At 36.4% G+C, this 16,829-nt stretch overlaps 1 protein-coding gene across 9 annotated transcripts in view; it reads right to left on the minus strand.

The window, feature by feature from the left end:
- The window catches only part of PSD3 (pleckstrin and Sec7 domain containing 3), a 405,289-nt gene that overhangs the window by 175,349 nt on the left and 213,111 nt on the right, over positions 1 to 16,829 (minus strand). For 8 of the 9 annotated variants that reach the window (XM_036457454.2, XM_045588822.1, XM_045588824.1 and 5 more), the window contains 3 exons: positions 16,700 to 16,780; positions 13,785 to 13,897; positions 10,970 to 11,028 (listed from right to left, as the gene is read on the minus strand). In XM_036457454.2, coding sequence (XP_036313347.1) covers positions 10,970 to 11,028; positions 13,785 to 13,897; positions 16,700 to 16,780 — 253 coding nt within the window. The remainder of the gene's footprint in view (positions 1 to 10,969; positions 11,029 to 13,784; positions 13,898 to 16,699; positions 16,781 to 16,829) is intronic. The other variant, XM_045588820.1, reaches the window with a different exon arrangement.

The raw sequence follows: 16,829 nt of genomic DNA on the forward strand, positions 1-16,829 counted from the left end.
ACAGGTAGGCTGGCAGAAGACTAATAAAAATGCTACGATGGAGAGCCACCTCCTATGCCAGCTCTAATCAGCTAGTAAAAGCTGCCAATTGTGGAGGATATGGAGGTTCTATCTGGACACCAAGCGAAACCTGTCTTGAGTGCAGGAGAGGGATGTAGAATACAAATGAGCAGCACAGGCATGGGCTCTTTGCCAAAATGTGGTCCAACTGAACCTGAGTATACCAACATAATAGCATCCCTGCACATAACATGCATACAAATAAAATGCATGCTCTGCAGGCAATTCTATTCATAAAAGACTAAGAGTCAGGTAGAAGATTAGTTTTCAAGTTGGGGCAGCACATTCCTTAAGTTAAAAGATTTTAAAAGGGAGGCAAAGCCATGATGGTTTGAAAGGGAGCACTGGTATGTACATAAAACTTTACCTTCAAAAGCCCCAAAAGCCCAAATCTGCCTGAGAACAGATATACCTGTGTGTCTTAAAAGCAATCACTTGCCTCTTCCTCTTTCACAATTGCTCTTCTAATTTATAAAACAATAATTTGTCCATACCATGCTATCTAATTAATTATAGTGAAAGTGCTAAAACACTGTAGTTTAAAACCTTGCCTCTTCCATCAGCAAAAAGGGCAGCTTCAGACTTCACATGAAAAATGGATGAATGTCTGAACTATGAGAACTGGCTTTGCCAATTAACTTACTTGGTAGCCTTTTCCCATAATTTGGTTAAATCTGCAGTTCTAAATTCTGATGAAAATTCATTCACAGCACAGAAAGGAATTTTAATAAAAATTACTATTTCAAAATATTATATTGGAAAAGACTGTTTCACAAATTATATTTAAAAAGACAATCTCAATTTTCCCAATCCTTAACAGGTGTTTTAGATCTAACAAGGTGCTTCATGGTAGATTGTCTAGGTCGCTTACATTTGCACATGAATTTCAGGATTGGCGAATCAATTTTTTTGGGGGGAGAAAGGCGAGCTTAAATTTTGATAGTGAATGTGTTGAATTTTAAGATCATTTTGAAGAGCGTGCACTTAAGTATTCCAATCCATGACCATGGGATAATTTTTTACTTGTATTTTTCAACAATGTTCTGTAGGTTACAATGTCAATATCCTGACCTAATTTTGTTAAACTTATTCTTAAGTATTTTGGTATTGCTGATGCTACTGTAAATGAAATTAATTTCATTTTCATATTGTCCATTGCTAGTACAAATCTTGTATATTTAACTTTAATTATACAGCCTTGATGAATTTGCTTTTTAGGTTCTGGTAGTGTTTTATTTTATTTTTTTCCTTTTATAAATTCCTTGGCTTTTCTATCTATAAAAATCAGGTCTTCTGCAAACAGAGATCATTTTACTTATTCCTTTCTAATTTTGATACTTTTTTTTTTTTCTGGTCTAATTACACTGGCTAAAATCTTCAATAATTATATCAAAGTGGCCAAGAGCAGACTTTGTTCCTAATCTGGGGAACAGTTTTCTATTTTTCACCATTAAGTATGTTAGTTTAGCTATCAGTTTTTCATACATGCTCATTTTCAGATTAAGGAAATGCCCTTTTATTCCTGGCTTATTGTGTTTTCTTTTTAAATCATAAAATGGTGTTGAATTTTGGCAAATCTTTATCTGTTTACTGAGATGGCCAGGTGGCTTTTCCCTTTTATTCCACTAACCCCATGGTCGGCAAACGGCTGCTCACGAGCCACATACGGCTCTTTGGCCCCCTGAGTGTGGCTCTTTCACAAAATACCACGGCCTGGGCAAGTGTATTCTGAAGAAGTGGTGTTAGAAAAATTTTAAGTTTAAAAAATTTGACTCTCAAAAGAAATTTCAGTCATTGTACTGTTGATATTTGGCTCTGTTGACAATGAGTTTGCTGACCACTGCACTAACCTATAATAATAAAAGTGCAATATGCCAGTTAGACTGGACGTCCTTCCAGACCACCTTCTGGACAAAGCTGCAGCAGCGGGGACCTCTAGGATGGTATATGAATGGCCTGGCACACGGATTTGTGCATATTGAAAGGCAAATAATCAAAAGAATATTGCTATTTTAATATTGCTATTTGCCCTTAGCGCCTGGGAGCTGAGCAGCGGCCTCCTCCCACTGGCCGCTGTCTGTGGGGCAATTGGTGGGGTGATCGGACCCCTGCCTTAGTCTAGTGCCACCTGCTCTGCCATCCCATCAAGGTCCTGCTCTCATTGCAGCCAATCAAGGATGGCAGTGCCTTCACTACCGCCCGCTGCCAGCACTGAGTAGCCAATGCCCCATGGTGGTCAATGCATGTTATAGCGAGCAAACTCCTGGTCTAGGGAACAATTTGTATATTAGGCTTTTATTATAGAGGATTAGATTAATTTTTATTTGTTGAACTATATTCTATCCCTTAATTAATCTCAAATGATTAAAATGTATAATTGTTTATATATGTTGCTATAGTAGGAAGGAATTTTTTTAAAAAGGATTTTATATCTATATTCACAAGAAATATTCATAAAGGATATTAGTTTTGTTACAGCTTTGATTTTTTCAAGATAATATTGTCCTCATAGAATGCTTTGGAGAGTGTTCCCTGCCACCTTTTTTTTCCCCCCTGAATATTCTGAGAAGCATTTATATTAAAATTTCTTTAAATGTTTGAGAGAATTCACAAGTGAAATCTTCTGGTCTTGTGGAGGCTTGGTATCTTTTAAATTAATATTTGTTTTGTGTCTATCTTGGAGGATATTCTATTTGTACCTGGAAAGAATACATATTCTGCTGTCATTGGGTGGGTATACTACAGATGTCTCTATCAGATCAAGCTGCTCTATAGTGTTACTACAGGCCCAGTGCACAAAACTCATGCACTCAGGGGGAGATCCTTCAGCCCGGCCTGCACCCTCTTGATGTCTGGGAGCTCTAAGGGGATGTCTGACTGCCAGCTTAGGCCCACTCCCCAGAATGGGCCAAAGCCAGCAGTTGGACATCCTTAGTGCTGCCACAGAGGAAGAGAGGTTCCCCCCACCACCGCTGTGTTCACCAGCCATGAGGCTGGCTTCTGGATGAATAGTGCTCTCCCTGTGGGAGTGCACTGACCACCAGGGGGCAGCTCCTGCATTGAGCGCCTGCCCCCTGGTGGTCAGTGCACATCATAGTGACCAGTTGTTCTGACGTTTGGTAGATTTGTGTATTAGCCTTTTATTATATAGGATTCAGATCTTCTAATATATTTCTTCGATATTCTGGTAGTTATTCTAAGCATAATTGAAAGTGAGGTACTGAAGTCTAAAACCATTATTGCTAAATTGTCTATTTCTCCCTTCAATTCACAAAAGCTCCAAAATGCCAATTCTAATGAACGCTAGGCTCTGGTTTGCATAGTCACTATATTGTTAGGCTCTTGGTTTGCAAGATCACTGTGGAGCTAAAGAGGGGAAAGGTAACAGAGCAAGTGAAAACAATACAAAGCTTAGAATTCTTAAGGAAATTAAGTTGTTTGGGTGTTTTTTCCCCCTTAAATTAACACTCTTTAAGATTGCTATAAGCCAGATAATGTTGATTTTTTGCCATGTTTTTTACAGCGTTTTCATTCTTTTCTGAAGGAGCAGCTTTTCAAAAGTAGTTACTTTGTCACTTGGAAACTCTCTTCCCTCACTGTGACCTTAAGATTCTAATGAAAGACTATTTTTTAATATTAATAGTTAATGTCCACATCAGAAATTCTTTTTATGTTTTAATCAAACTTACAAGAAAAAATTTAGGTGACAACTAGCGTAATAGCTATTCCAAAATTCTTTTAGAAGAATTAGCAATATGTTTAAACCCCACTGAGTCAAAAATGCTTTTTTAGGACACTATCAATGTCTATGGTAAGGTGTGACTAAAACTTTCATCATTTAATTATGAAGAACTGTTACTTTTTAACATTAAAAAAATGGTAAAATTCCCTAAGTTACTTTGGTATATAACATCATATTTTGTACTGTTACCCCAATAAATTCAATTTAAAAAACTGAAAATATATATAATGAAATGAGAAAATTAGCCCCTTGTTTTCAAAATGTGTATCTCATTGTTGTCCTTATCTAACTGGCTTGACTATAATAACTTTCATCTGTTTTTACCCTGATATTAAAGATATTTAATTTAAAAAGTAAAAATAATAAATTCAGATTTATTTTATTTGAAATTTATTTGGTCTTGCCTTTTGTATACTTTCATAGTCACCACACCATTATCTACATTAGCATAAATTTAACTCAATTGAACTTTGAAACAGCAATAGCAATTGGGTTGGGATTGGGGGGGGGGGGGGTGTGGATGGACGGATATGTAAATCCAGTCCAACAAACAGTCCTTATGGTAAGGAAGCATCAGTGCAATCACCCATTGCATGTGTCCCAACTTGTCTGACCACTGCAGGGAATAAAGATCACAGAAATGCATGACTTCCTACAGGTCAATGATGCCACACAACTTCTGGAATACTTTCCTAATTGAAGCTATTTACATCTGCCATTTATTACCCTCCTCTGACTCACTGGTAACTTTTCTAGGCAAGGTTCAGACACAAAAGAACAAAGAGTCAGATTAGTCCATCTTGTGTCTTACTGACATAGATGTTTTATTGCTCCCTAGGTTTGATACCATTTTTATCAGAGAGTAAAAGTAAGATGAAGTCTTTGTCATTAAGAAGCATTCCTTTTGATAGCTGGATTTTTTTCTGCTGGTTAAACCAAATAACATCAGTTATTATGGAATGCTTTTATTCAAACAAACACTGTCCAGTGAACAAAGCTAACTCACAGACTTTGTATTTCAGTGATTCATAGGTATCACAGAGAAGCTCACAGAGTCATGGTTCTATTCATTCTCTTACTAAACAGATTCATAACTTTGGCAAAAAGTAGGCCTGCTCTGAAATAAATGCTGGCCAGCTGCCTGCCAAGACAGTGCTTTCATAGTACTTTCTTATATTCTGAATTCCTTCCTATTAAAAGAATAAAGCATGGAGATTTGAAAAGGCCTTATGCATTGAGAGGCACAAAAATCATCCCTTCAAATCAATGCAACCTTTCTAATCAAATCTTAGATGCTTAATGAAAATGAATCTCTGGATCATTACCTTTAAAATCAGGAGGAATTTTAAATTAAACCTAAAAAGAAAACATATAAAATGGAAAATCCACAAAACAAATTTTATTTGAAATCCTAAAATACTAGGTAGGCCCAAGTCTTAAATATTTAGCCAACAAGGGACCATCTTTAATGAGAGAAGATATTAACTAAAATGCAAAAAAAATCCCTAGACTGGGAGTTTACAGCCCCAAATTTAAGACTATTCTCCAAAATAATTATATGCCATTATCAAACATATTTTCAATACAAAAGAAAGAGTTGTTTTCTCCATTGGTTTTCTATTAAAGATACATTAAATGTCTTTCAGAAAGTCTTTGAAGAATTTATCATTTCTGAAAAACTCAAGATGTTTTTTAGCACATTCCAATTTAGAATGTTAAGTAAAAGAATCATCCTAAACCATACCCTACCATGTTTGAGGGAAAATAGAAGGTTTCATGGACTAAGGGAAAGAGTCTGAAAGAGACAAATTACATAGATTTCTATATCACCAGATAGGACATCTTTTAGGTTTTATAGGTCATAAGGTTCCTGTTACAGCTACTCAACACTGTCATTTTAGTACGAAGATGTAAACAAACTGGTGTGACTGTGTTCCAATACAACTTCACTTGCTTGATTTTGCCTGTGGGTCCTACTTTACCAACCCCTGGTCTAAAAGAAAAAAACAGAAGGAAGGGCATTGTTAACTGAGGACAACATCATGAGCAAACATGCAAGTGGATTAGGCATCCTGATGTATTCTGTGCCTTAATTTCAGATTTCTCCTTTGCTAAAGTTAAGGCATTGTTTCCCAACCCCAGCAGTTCCCAATAATCAGTTCCCAATGTAAGTGCTAACAGTGAGAGCAAAGGGAGAAATTAAGAAGGAGAGTTTCATTCTGAACAGTGACCCAGAAAGCATACCAGCAACTGTCCAAAACCCAGCAAGTGTGACCAACTCTTTGTGTTGAGCCTGCCTTCCCTGGCAACTAAGGGAATGGAACCTCCTACAGGCTCCAGCCAAGACCTAACCTAAGCCCAGTCCTACGGGAGAGCTACTAGTAGGCCAGCTGTCACGTGCCCACTGGGAAAGCCTGCATTTGACCTAGAGGTTAAAGGATTAGGCAAAATAATCCCAAATTTCCCATTTTTAATAGTATAAAATCCAGGAGCTTTATGGAAAAGATGCCTTAGTAAAAGCTCTCATGATCCATTGGTAAAATCTGGCTTCTTCAGTCTCAGGATATTAAAATCACAGCAGGCATACTCTCCCACATGACAATTCCACCTCCTCCAACATGTCACAATAAATGGTAAAAAAAAAAAAAAGCATACTACCGATTTGGCAATTACTTGTATTCTGAAGCTCTGCTAAAATTCCTCTTCTCCCTTTGTTTTGCAGGCTTCTCTAGCAAACAAGTTTAACTGTGTTATGCTGCCCTCAGGTGTCCATTGCTTTAGAAGCACAATTAGCAGGGAAAGCAGGATCCGTTGTAAATTTCCAATCCCCTTCTTCATCCCTCCCTCCCCAAAACACTTGAAGAAAAGAAGGGAGAGCAAAACTGACTTAATAGAGTTTCACCTGCTTTCCTTAGCTCTTCCTACTAATGAGCTGTGCACATGTGCAAAACTTGAAATGGCCAGAAGGAGAAGGCATGCAGTGACTGAATAATGTATCAGTGAGATACTGGGAGGACCTAATGACCACCACTGACTCACTGATGCAAGCTATCAGTGTTGCAGTTTCCATTATGCATGAACCTATTTATTTATTTATTTATTTATTTATTTATTTATTTATTTATTTTTAAAGCAGAGCTACTGGGGAAAAAATAAAGAACAGATGAAGAAAGAAAAACAGAGCTACAGGGAGTACAGAGAGAGAAGAGAGAAAATGGAGAAAGAGAAGAATGAAGAAAGAGGAGAGAGAGGGAAGAGGAAAAGGGAGGTACATAGAGAGGGAGAAATGGAGAAATGGAGGGAGAGAAAAAGGCATTCATTTGGAGTCACGGAAGCCAAGAAAACCTGGCCGTACATGATGAAGTCCGACATGCTGAATGAGGATTCCTATAAAAATCTAGGGAGTTGCCAATTTGATAGTGAATTGTATTCTAAAGGTCATTTTTAAATTGAAAAATTTGAAACTGTAATGTTTTTCTATAGAAACATTTTCACACCTGAAGGTTAGAGTAAAATTGAACTGCATGTCTCATTAGAAACCCTTAGCAACTCTGAGATCTAGGCCTGATGCTTCAGTGAAATTTCAGTATCACCAGGAAGCTAGCTAGCTGGAGAGCGTGGGAGCCTGGAGGAAGCCACTGTGGCCAGGGAGTTCCCAATCAGGTGAAAGGAAAGACTGAGTACCACTGACGTGGAAAGAAGGCAGCACTGGCTCAATAGCAATTAAGACCAAGGCTGGAATCTACAACAGGATAAAGCCCACGCAGAAAAGAAATGACAACCGGGGGTGGGGGGGGGGGGGGAGAGAAACACATATGTAATATTTCTAATAATAAAGAATTTTAAAAAAGAAAGAAAGAAAGGAAATGAAGCCCAGGGATGGGATGGCTTTACCGGCAGAGGGTGTGGAGGGATCCAGAGAGACGGCTCTGCAGGAGGAAGGGAGACAGCAGGCAAAATGCACTTATGGCAGCTGCCAGTCACAATAATGACAATCACAGACAGATTTCCTGAGGATACTAACCACCTATCTACCTCATGCAGGTTTGTGGGACTTTTGAGGGTAGAACTATAAAGTAGCACAATATGAAAAGTAAAAGAATTAAAATCACTTAATACCAATTCTTCTAATACTCATTTTCCATTTCTGATAATAAACCAAATATTTTACCCATTACTAAAAAGTCTAGGTTCCTTAAGAGAGATAACCTAAGAATTAAAAACTCACAATTATCAATGCAGTTTACAGGTTGAATATAATCCATTTCTATGTTCTATCTGAAACTGAACTACACATATCTTTTAACATTGTTCTGGTGCAAAACCTACACTTTATTCCTTGACTCTTTCATCCTCCTACCAGTATTGTGTACTAGCCTTGGGTTTACTCCTTATCCAACCTATAACCCAAGACACAAAAAGAGCCAGTAAGGTCCAGCCTCCCTACATTAAACTCAGACCCCTAAGGATGCTAAAAGCGCTCTCTAAGTATCCCCAAGGCATAGTATCGGCAGGATGCCTGGCCTGAGGCAGAGAGAGCTACCACTCCAGAAAAACAACACTCCCACCCCCTTACATCCACCGCACAGGGTGGGCTGGCTTCTTGCCTCCGACCATGGCCTGACCTTGGGCAGCCACTGTCTGTGGACATCTTTTGACTTTTAGTTGTGAAATTGGCTAATGGACTATGCACCTCCCTACCCCACTCTTCATTTCAACTCAGTTCTGTACCTAAACCTTCTTGCCACCCCAGAGGCCATCCCTGGTGAGAAATGGCTGCCTATTGTCCTGCCTCTGCCACCTGTCTTCAGCCTCAGCAGTAATCCTGCCAGGAGGGCTGGATCGAGGTACAGAAGAGCCAGTTATTGTCAACAGAGTGAATGCATTTGAAGATTTATCCAGAAAAAGAAATGATTTGAATTTATTCCAACATGACAGGTGGTTCTATTCCTATCATTTCAAATAAAATACAGGCCTAAATGAAAAAAGGTTCAACTCTTTCCTTATTGACAGTTCAAACAAAATTCAATACAATTTGGTTCCATTATAGCAAGAGAAAAATAGACATGTACCTATATTTGCAAGTTTAATTTACATGTATATTTCACAGATGACGAGGCATTTTAAAAGAGATTACTTAGCAAATTAGGCACATGGTCACAATTATAAATTTAATTTAAGAAAATAAATAACGTGCAGACAGTAAAAGCAAATCAATACTATTGCTAACATAATGATAAATCTTTCATATTTTTCAAAAACAGGTACTGAAGGGAATTGCCATTTTTAGTTCCAATGAAACAATTATAACATCTGAGTGAATTGCTCCCCCAAATATTGCATATACTTCAGATTGGAGGTTTTCTACCCGATGTAGAGGTTTAATTATAACTCAATGTATAAATAAAATATCACTCCAGTGCTCTTTTACCACGGCACCTCAGTTACCTGCTAACATTTCTCCAGTTAAACCTGATAAATGGAGATAAGCCTAGCCAACACTACCCCAGGGGAGATCTGACTTCCAGGAGCATGTTCCATTTATTTCTGCCCCTAACTCAAATGGCACAGAACTTGGAATGGAACAGACACACTCTAAGTGTTTGTTGAATGAGAGAATAAATTAGAAAAAGAAAGATAGAAAGGCATTCAACATGTAATGCTGTTAGATTTATTATATGAATATTCATTCTATCATTTTATTAGTAAGAAAGTTAGCAGGAAGAACAAAAGACCCATACCAATGCATTTCCAATGCATCATTCCTTTGAGTGAATGAAACCCTCATGAAAGATTCACAAAGAACAGCCAAAAGACGTTCAATTCCCATGTTATGCCTCCCCCACTGAGAGCATGAAATCAAGCTTGGCTCAGCACTTCCAAGAGAGGACATGCTGTTGTATTCCCATTATGACACGATGTAAGGAAGAAAAGCAAAAATGGTTCATTAGTTCATTCCCCAAGAGAATATTCTGGCATCGGAGTAAGAAACAAGAGATGAGGGCCTAGCCAGTGCAGAGTAAGGAGAAGGTGGATAGGGACAGAAGTTAGAAATAATTCACTTTATATTTCAAATGATTCACTTTTATAGGGTCATGCTAATAAGTCAGACTGACACTATGACAATCAATCAGGCAACCATGATGCAAGAGAAGCTACATCCAGAATTATGGATAAAAACTTACCACCTAGAAGGCAAATTTATTTTTTAAAGGAATCCAGAGGAAGAAGAGAAGAGAAACACATTATCATATAGTTAGTTCTTATGAATACTACTATACATTCAACAGACTTGTAATAATAGGCATTGTAAATAAAGATTAAAGACTCTAATAAACAAAACCTAAATAATAGACAGTCTTAAGTATATAGAACACATTCATGAAAACAAAACTAAGAACTAATAATCACCAAAGACATGATTTTGAAGATACTATAGTGAGGTTTACTTGTATTTATAATTTTCTCCCTCATATATGTAATTCTGCCACTTCAGCCAATTGTTAATTATGCATGATTGGCACAACTTGAGATAATATTAAAATGTCCATTTAAGTAAACTGTCTCTTATATTGTAGTTGCAAAAAGAAGTGTGATGCCTCACTTAATCTCCTTTCAATTACTCACAAGTGGTCTAAAGACAAAACCAGAGCAAATCGAGATCTGTGGTTCTGAACCTGGGGTGCCATGGCTTGTTTGGACATCAAGCATCTGAGTTATCTGAATAAATAATAAACCTCACACCTTTATTTTACTTCTTCAAATTATTGCAATGAATAAGATACATGTTTATATGAAAGTATTATCAAAGTAATCTGCTTTTAATAGAAATAAATCCCCCCAAATTCATGGAAATTCTATTAGATCCTCAACCTTTAAATAAAAGGTTATTGAATTCTTTTTTTCCTCCATCAGCAGACACTAAATACACAATACTGACATGTAGATGAGATCTCAAAATATCCAAGATGAAAAAACTTCCCCCTTCTGGGATTAGTGTTACATGGGGACAGCCTTCTCAAAACTGTCTCCTTTGGCTGAAAGTAAGATTGAGAAATTGAGTGGGAGGAAAGGGAAGGGAAAGAGTTGCAGCTATTATATAGTGGGGAGAGGTAAAAGCACAGAACGCTTGCTTCTCTGTAAGACAGTTCACAACCATACACTTACATGGCCATGAAGATCTGTGTTAAGAAGCATCATCGCACAGGTGAGACAATGAACACCGTCTAAGGAAAGAGACAAGGACAGAAAGCATTAATTCACTATTTCCTAGACTCCTTTTGTCATTAACATAGCATATATTAAGACCACAATATATATGAAAGCATCATACTGTAACTAGACAAAATAATCACATTTGTTTGGGGAGACAGAAATCAGATAAGAATAAATCATTAAAAAGACCTCAGTGCACAATGTTGGACTCTACTGGATAAAGTGAATTATCCCTACCTCTCAGAAGGACAATTTGATAGTACCTATCTTTAAGCTTTGAAACAATGTCCTTTGACACAGCAAACTTACTTCTGGGCTTTACACTAAGGAAATAAAAATGTATACAACATACAAGGATATTAAAAAAAACACTGATTATAATAGGGAGCAAGTAAATATTACGGTACCCTTTTTTGGAAAACATAATTGTTATGTTTAAGTAATTTAAAATGTTGTCCAAGTATACATATTGAAGTGGAAAGATATTTCACAATAAATTAGTGTATGAAAAACACATTATATTGTATATAGTATAATTCCATTTAAATATAAATACATCTGAAATAATATATAAAATGATATTTAAAAGAGATTATTTCTAGAAAATAAAATGGCAATTTTTTAAATTTATATCTTCTCAATTTTAACAACAGATATAAAAATGAATATAAATAGTGTAGTGCTGTTCTTTTTATTAAAAAAAACAAAACACTTTCTGGGACGAAAGTGAATTGGGAAAGAAGCAAAAGTTAAAGAAAGCCACAATTTGAATCTTCCTCAGTTTACTGTTTGGGTATTACTCCTTTGGCTAACAATGTATAAGTAGGAATAGCTATCTTTTTTCTTGCCATTCTTTAAAGAAAAATATAGTTTGAATGGTCCAAGATACTATGAATCCGACAAAAGCAAAATACTAAAATAATCTGTGAAAATTTTAAATTTAAATATTCAGGGAGAAAAGTTGCCCAAGCCGGAAGAATTTCACACTTATATAGAAGCATTACTTTTCTTACTTTATATAAAAAAAAGGAAAAAGCACCGAGTTAAGCTTCTCATTTCCAAGTTTTCTTCTGCTCTCTCTGCAATTCTCAACCCAAGTATAGTAAGATAGCATATTTTTCCAGAGCATGCCTTTAAGTATAGTAGGATATTTCTGTTATTAAAGTCTCTAGGTTGATGCTTTTAAGTACCTAAAAGTATAGTTATCCCAGTCTCAGTTTATGATAAGAAATTCTAAATACATTTAAAACAAATTCCTGAAAGTATCTGTTACACTCAGTTGATAAATAAATATCCTATCAACAGGCAAGTGAATGCACAAATCCACCTTCCTATTACATTCTGGAATGTCATGTTAACATCTTGGGATTTGAAGAAGGTTCTAATAAAAACAACCCTTTCCTCTTAGATCTGGCATTCTCTGCTCAATGCTGACAGTGATAGAGACAGTGAATAAATTACCTAAATATAGTCAAAGAACGGAATAAAGAAAGAAATTTCCATTTCAGAGATAGGGATGTGACTTTATTTTTTTCCAAAACATGTTTTTCTTGATTTTGAGAAAGAGGAAGGGAGAGGAAGAGAGAGAAAACATGCAACCTGGACATGTGCCCTGACCAGGAATCAAACTGGTGACCTTTTGGTAATCAGGACAACACTCAACCAACTGAGCCACACCTGCCAGGTTAACGAGAGCCAGGATTTGCATCCTCCACAGCATCTTTACTATTTGGGTATTAGTTCTCTGGCTAACATAGACAGAAATAGTTATCTTCTTTCTTGCCATTCTTTAAACAAAATATTTAGGTTGAATGGTCCAAGATACTATGAATCAAACAAAATCAGGAATGTGACTTTAATAATCAGTTGTTTATTATATTCTGAAGGATTGGGGTGGGGCAAACAATTACTTTATTCAATATCAAATACACTTTCCTTTAGTTAACTGGTAATAGTGAAGCTGGGAGATAACTACCATTTCTACTGTATCTACTCTCAGCCATTTATTCCAGAATGTGTAACCCTATGGAGGACTCTCCAATGGCAAATAAATGCACTTGAGTTCAAGTCCTGAAAACTTTGCTATATTGTAGGAAATGAAATGGAGAAAGACCACTCTTCATAAGGTACACCAACAGCTAAAGTTGCTTTTTAAAAATAACACAATAAACATAAGCTAAAGTCAGTGGCCAGTGTTGTTTTGACTATTATCAAACAAAAGCACCAGACACACACTATAAACTCTAGTGAGATTTGTAAATATTTCCAAAACTAAGCACGCATGCACCTCATCAAGGAATTAGAGATTAGAAGCTGAGGAAGAGGAAATATGAAAACTGAAAACTGAGATTTCATTTATTACAATCCATTTTGCACATAAAATCTCAGTGACAAAGCATAAGCAATTTAAAAAATATTGTCACACTCTGAAACTGGAAAATAAGAGAAAAATAACTGAGTAAAGAATGTCATGCATCAATAAATATGCTTTTTAGAGAATATTTGATGCCATGAGAAAATGCTCACAATGAAAGAGAACACCAATAGGAAACAACTCCCTAGTGATTCAAATTTGACATCAAATAAATTTTGTATAAATAAACTAGAAAGAAGTAAATCTGACTGTTTATAATAGCTATCCTTAGAAAGAAATATTTAGATGACTTTCACTTCTTTTGTATAATTTTCCACAATCAAATATAACTTTTAAAATGAGGAAAACAATCCCATTATAAAAAAATAAATCCAAGCATTTCCATCAGATTACCTTGTGAAGAAATGGTATCCGGATTACAATAAAAATATCTATTGGAGAAGTGTATTAAAACTCTCTCTCGTTCTTGAGTTTCTCCCACAAGAGAAAATGCTTTAAAGAAATACCTAAAAAAGAGTTGGGGGAGAGGTAAATTTTAGAAAACGTTACACTCTTTATATTTGACAGTTAAAGTTAATTCATATAAGCATAAGAAATTACACACATTAAGATATGCTGCAGTTATTTTTTTTAAATCGCTTAATAAATGGCCATTCAGTAAAAATTCATACTGACATTTCATTTCTTTAAATGACACTGTAAAAGATGACAGGACAATAAGGTGGAGGCCAATACATCAAAAGAGCTTTGCAAAGGCAGGTAATTTCCTCATATGACTAGCGCAGCCCTTTAAAAGGATCAGTTGAGTAAAAAACCAAAGAATACTTAAGACTAAACACAAAACCATGTAGGCTATGTTTTAAAACTCGACATGGATCACAGGGTGTTTTTTTTGCCATTTTGTTCCATGACTATAATTGCCACTGACCCACTGTTAAAATTACAGTTATATTGTTGTGTGCATAATAGATTTCTGTTCACTTTACTTCGCCTATTATTGCCACATAAATAAATTGTTACATGAGGAGGAAATTGAAAAGTAAAACTCTATTTATTCCATAAGTTAGGAATAAATTAATTTGTGTATAAAACTTCTCTGAGCCCTAGCCAGTTTGGCTCAGTGGATAGAGCATTGGCCTGCAGAATGAAGGGTCCCAGGTTCAATTCTGGCCAAGGGCAGATGCCCAGGTTATGGGCTCAATCCCCAGTGGGGGGCACACAGGAGGCAGCCAATCAATGATTCTCTCTCATCAATCATTGATGTTTCTCTCTCTCTCTCTCCCTCTCCCTTCCTCTTGAAATCAATAAAAATATTTTTAAAAAACTTCTTTGAACAATAGAAAATATTTCCAAAACCACACACACAGCCCAAATCAGAGTCACTGAGAGTACTATCTATATATATAAAAGCCTAAGTGTCCATCCAACTGTCCAACCTGTAGCTATAACATGCACTGACCACCAGGAGGCAGAAGCTCAATGCAGGAGCTGCCATGAAGTACACTGGCCATTTAAAAAGAAACAGCACCATGCACCTGGCGCTGACAAACCAACATCCGGCTTTCCTCAAGTGGGACACAGGCTCTACCACTACTGCAGAGTGATTTGCCTCCACCAAATCGCAGCCAATGCTGCGAAGGCTCAAAGGCACAAAATGCAGCCCGCAGCCCACAGCCCAGCCCAGCCCAGCCCAGCCCAGCCCATAAACAGTGGCCATAGGCACAGGGTAAATGAAGTTACGTAGCAATACCCAGCTTCCTCTCCTAGTGACAAGCCTCCTTGGAGTTCAGTCAGGAACATGATTTGCTTTATAGCCAAGTGCAAACATTTTACACTTTAATCAAATGTTAGTGAAGCATTTTCCCGTGCCTCATCTCATTTGATCCTCACAGAAGTTCTGGAGTAGGTAGGTAGGAGACTCAATAGAATCCTATTTTCTTTTCATTAGCAAGATGCAAACAGAGATATTAAAATATTCTAATTAATCTCCTTTCAATGTGCCTGAATCCATGCATCAGGACACTAGCTACAGATAAATCCAGATGTCCCTCACTTGACAAAGTAGATGCATCCCCATGAGATGGGAAAGAAAAAAATCACCTAAAATGCTCTAAGAAATATTATTATTGAAAGAAATATACAATAAATCTTATTTCTATGATAAAAATGTTGTTCTTTATAGTCTGCTAATCTAAACTATACTGATAAAACTTAATTTTTTTCTAACTTTTAAAAAATAAACTACATAAAAAAGTAAAGCAAAAGCAAAACAAAAATATAGATCTCTCCTCCACCCTTACCTGTTTTCATTGCAAAACCAGTGAGTACCCTTGATTCATGCAAAGAGCCATAGGAGAAGTCTCTCTGTGTGTTATCATCCAAACAGCCCCACTTCGCCCCCCAGGTCTCAGTTTCCTGCTTTGTAAAGCTAGAAGGTTACACCCTTGATCTCAAAATTCCTCCAGGCTCTGACATGTTATAAACTTCTTACAAGTAGATGCTGACTGGGTTCTACCTCCAGCTGCTGTTATAGAAATTTATTGTACAATATGGTGTGGGAAAATGAGGGTCAGATTGTGTAATTCATCTTCATATGAACACATGAGCAAAAAGTGTTACTGCCTGACATACTTTTACAGATACTTTCTGCTGATTATGTTGATATTCATTTTTATTCCATTCATGAGTTAATTCCAAAGTACTGTCTTAAAAGATTAATTGGTATTGTAAACAAATGCTTAGGAAAAATACCTAAAATTCTACAGTCTATATGTAAACTGCAATTTTTAAAATTGATCTCATGAAGACCAAATTCCTACAGATTCCATTTCTTCTCGTGACTAATGCTGCCTCCATTCTTTACGATGTCACCTATCAGATGCCGAATGTGAGTTCATATAATTTCATAAAAACAATATATTTTTCTCATTTTCTGAAATATAATATTTATAATCGGAACTAAATTCACAAAGTAACTGTGGATTAAAAAAAACAAACATCAGTCTGGCCAGCATGACTCAGTAGTTGCACGTCAACGTATGAACTAGAAGGTTGTGGTTCGATTCCCTGTCAGGGCACATGCTCGGGTTGTGGGCTCGATCCCCAATGTGGGGAGCACAGGAAGCAGCCAATGAATAATTCTCTTTAATCATAAATGTTTCTAGCTCTCTCTCCACCTCTCTTCCTCTCTGAAATCAAATTTTTAAAAAAATCTAAACAAATAAAAATCAGATTTTAGCATCAGAACAATACTTTCTCTTCTTAGGAGAAATTCTTAGGAGGCAAAAAGAATAGGAATGTAATCTTACCTGAGAGACTGATCCAGCGTCATTCCTGTAAAATCAAAAAACTTCAGATATTCTTCTGCAACTAGTTTGCTAAATTCATTGCTATAAGAAAGCAAAATAGACTTGGTTATTAATATAAAAGCACACACAT

The sequence above is a fragment of the Pipistrellus kuhlii genome, unplaced genomic scaffold (assembly GCF_014108245.1).
Source record: "Pipistrellus kuhlii isolate mPipKuh1 unplaced genomic scaffold, mPipKuh1.p scaffold_m20_p_3, whole genome shotgun sequence".
Classification (NCBI taxonomy): Eukaryota; Metazoa; Chordata; class Mammalia; order Chiroptera; family Vespertilionidae; genus Pipistrellus; species Pipistrellus kuhlii.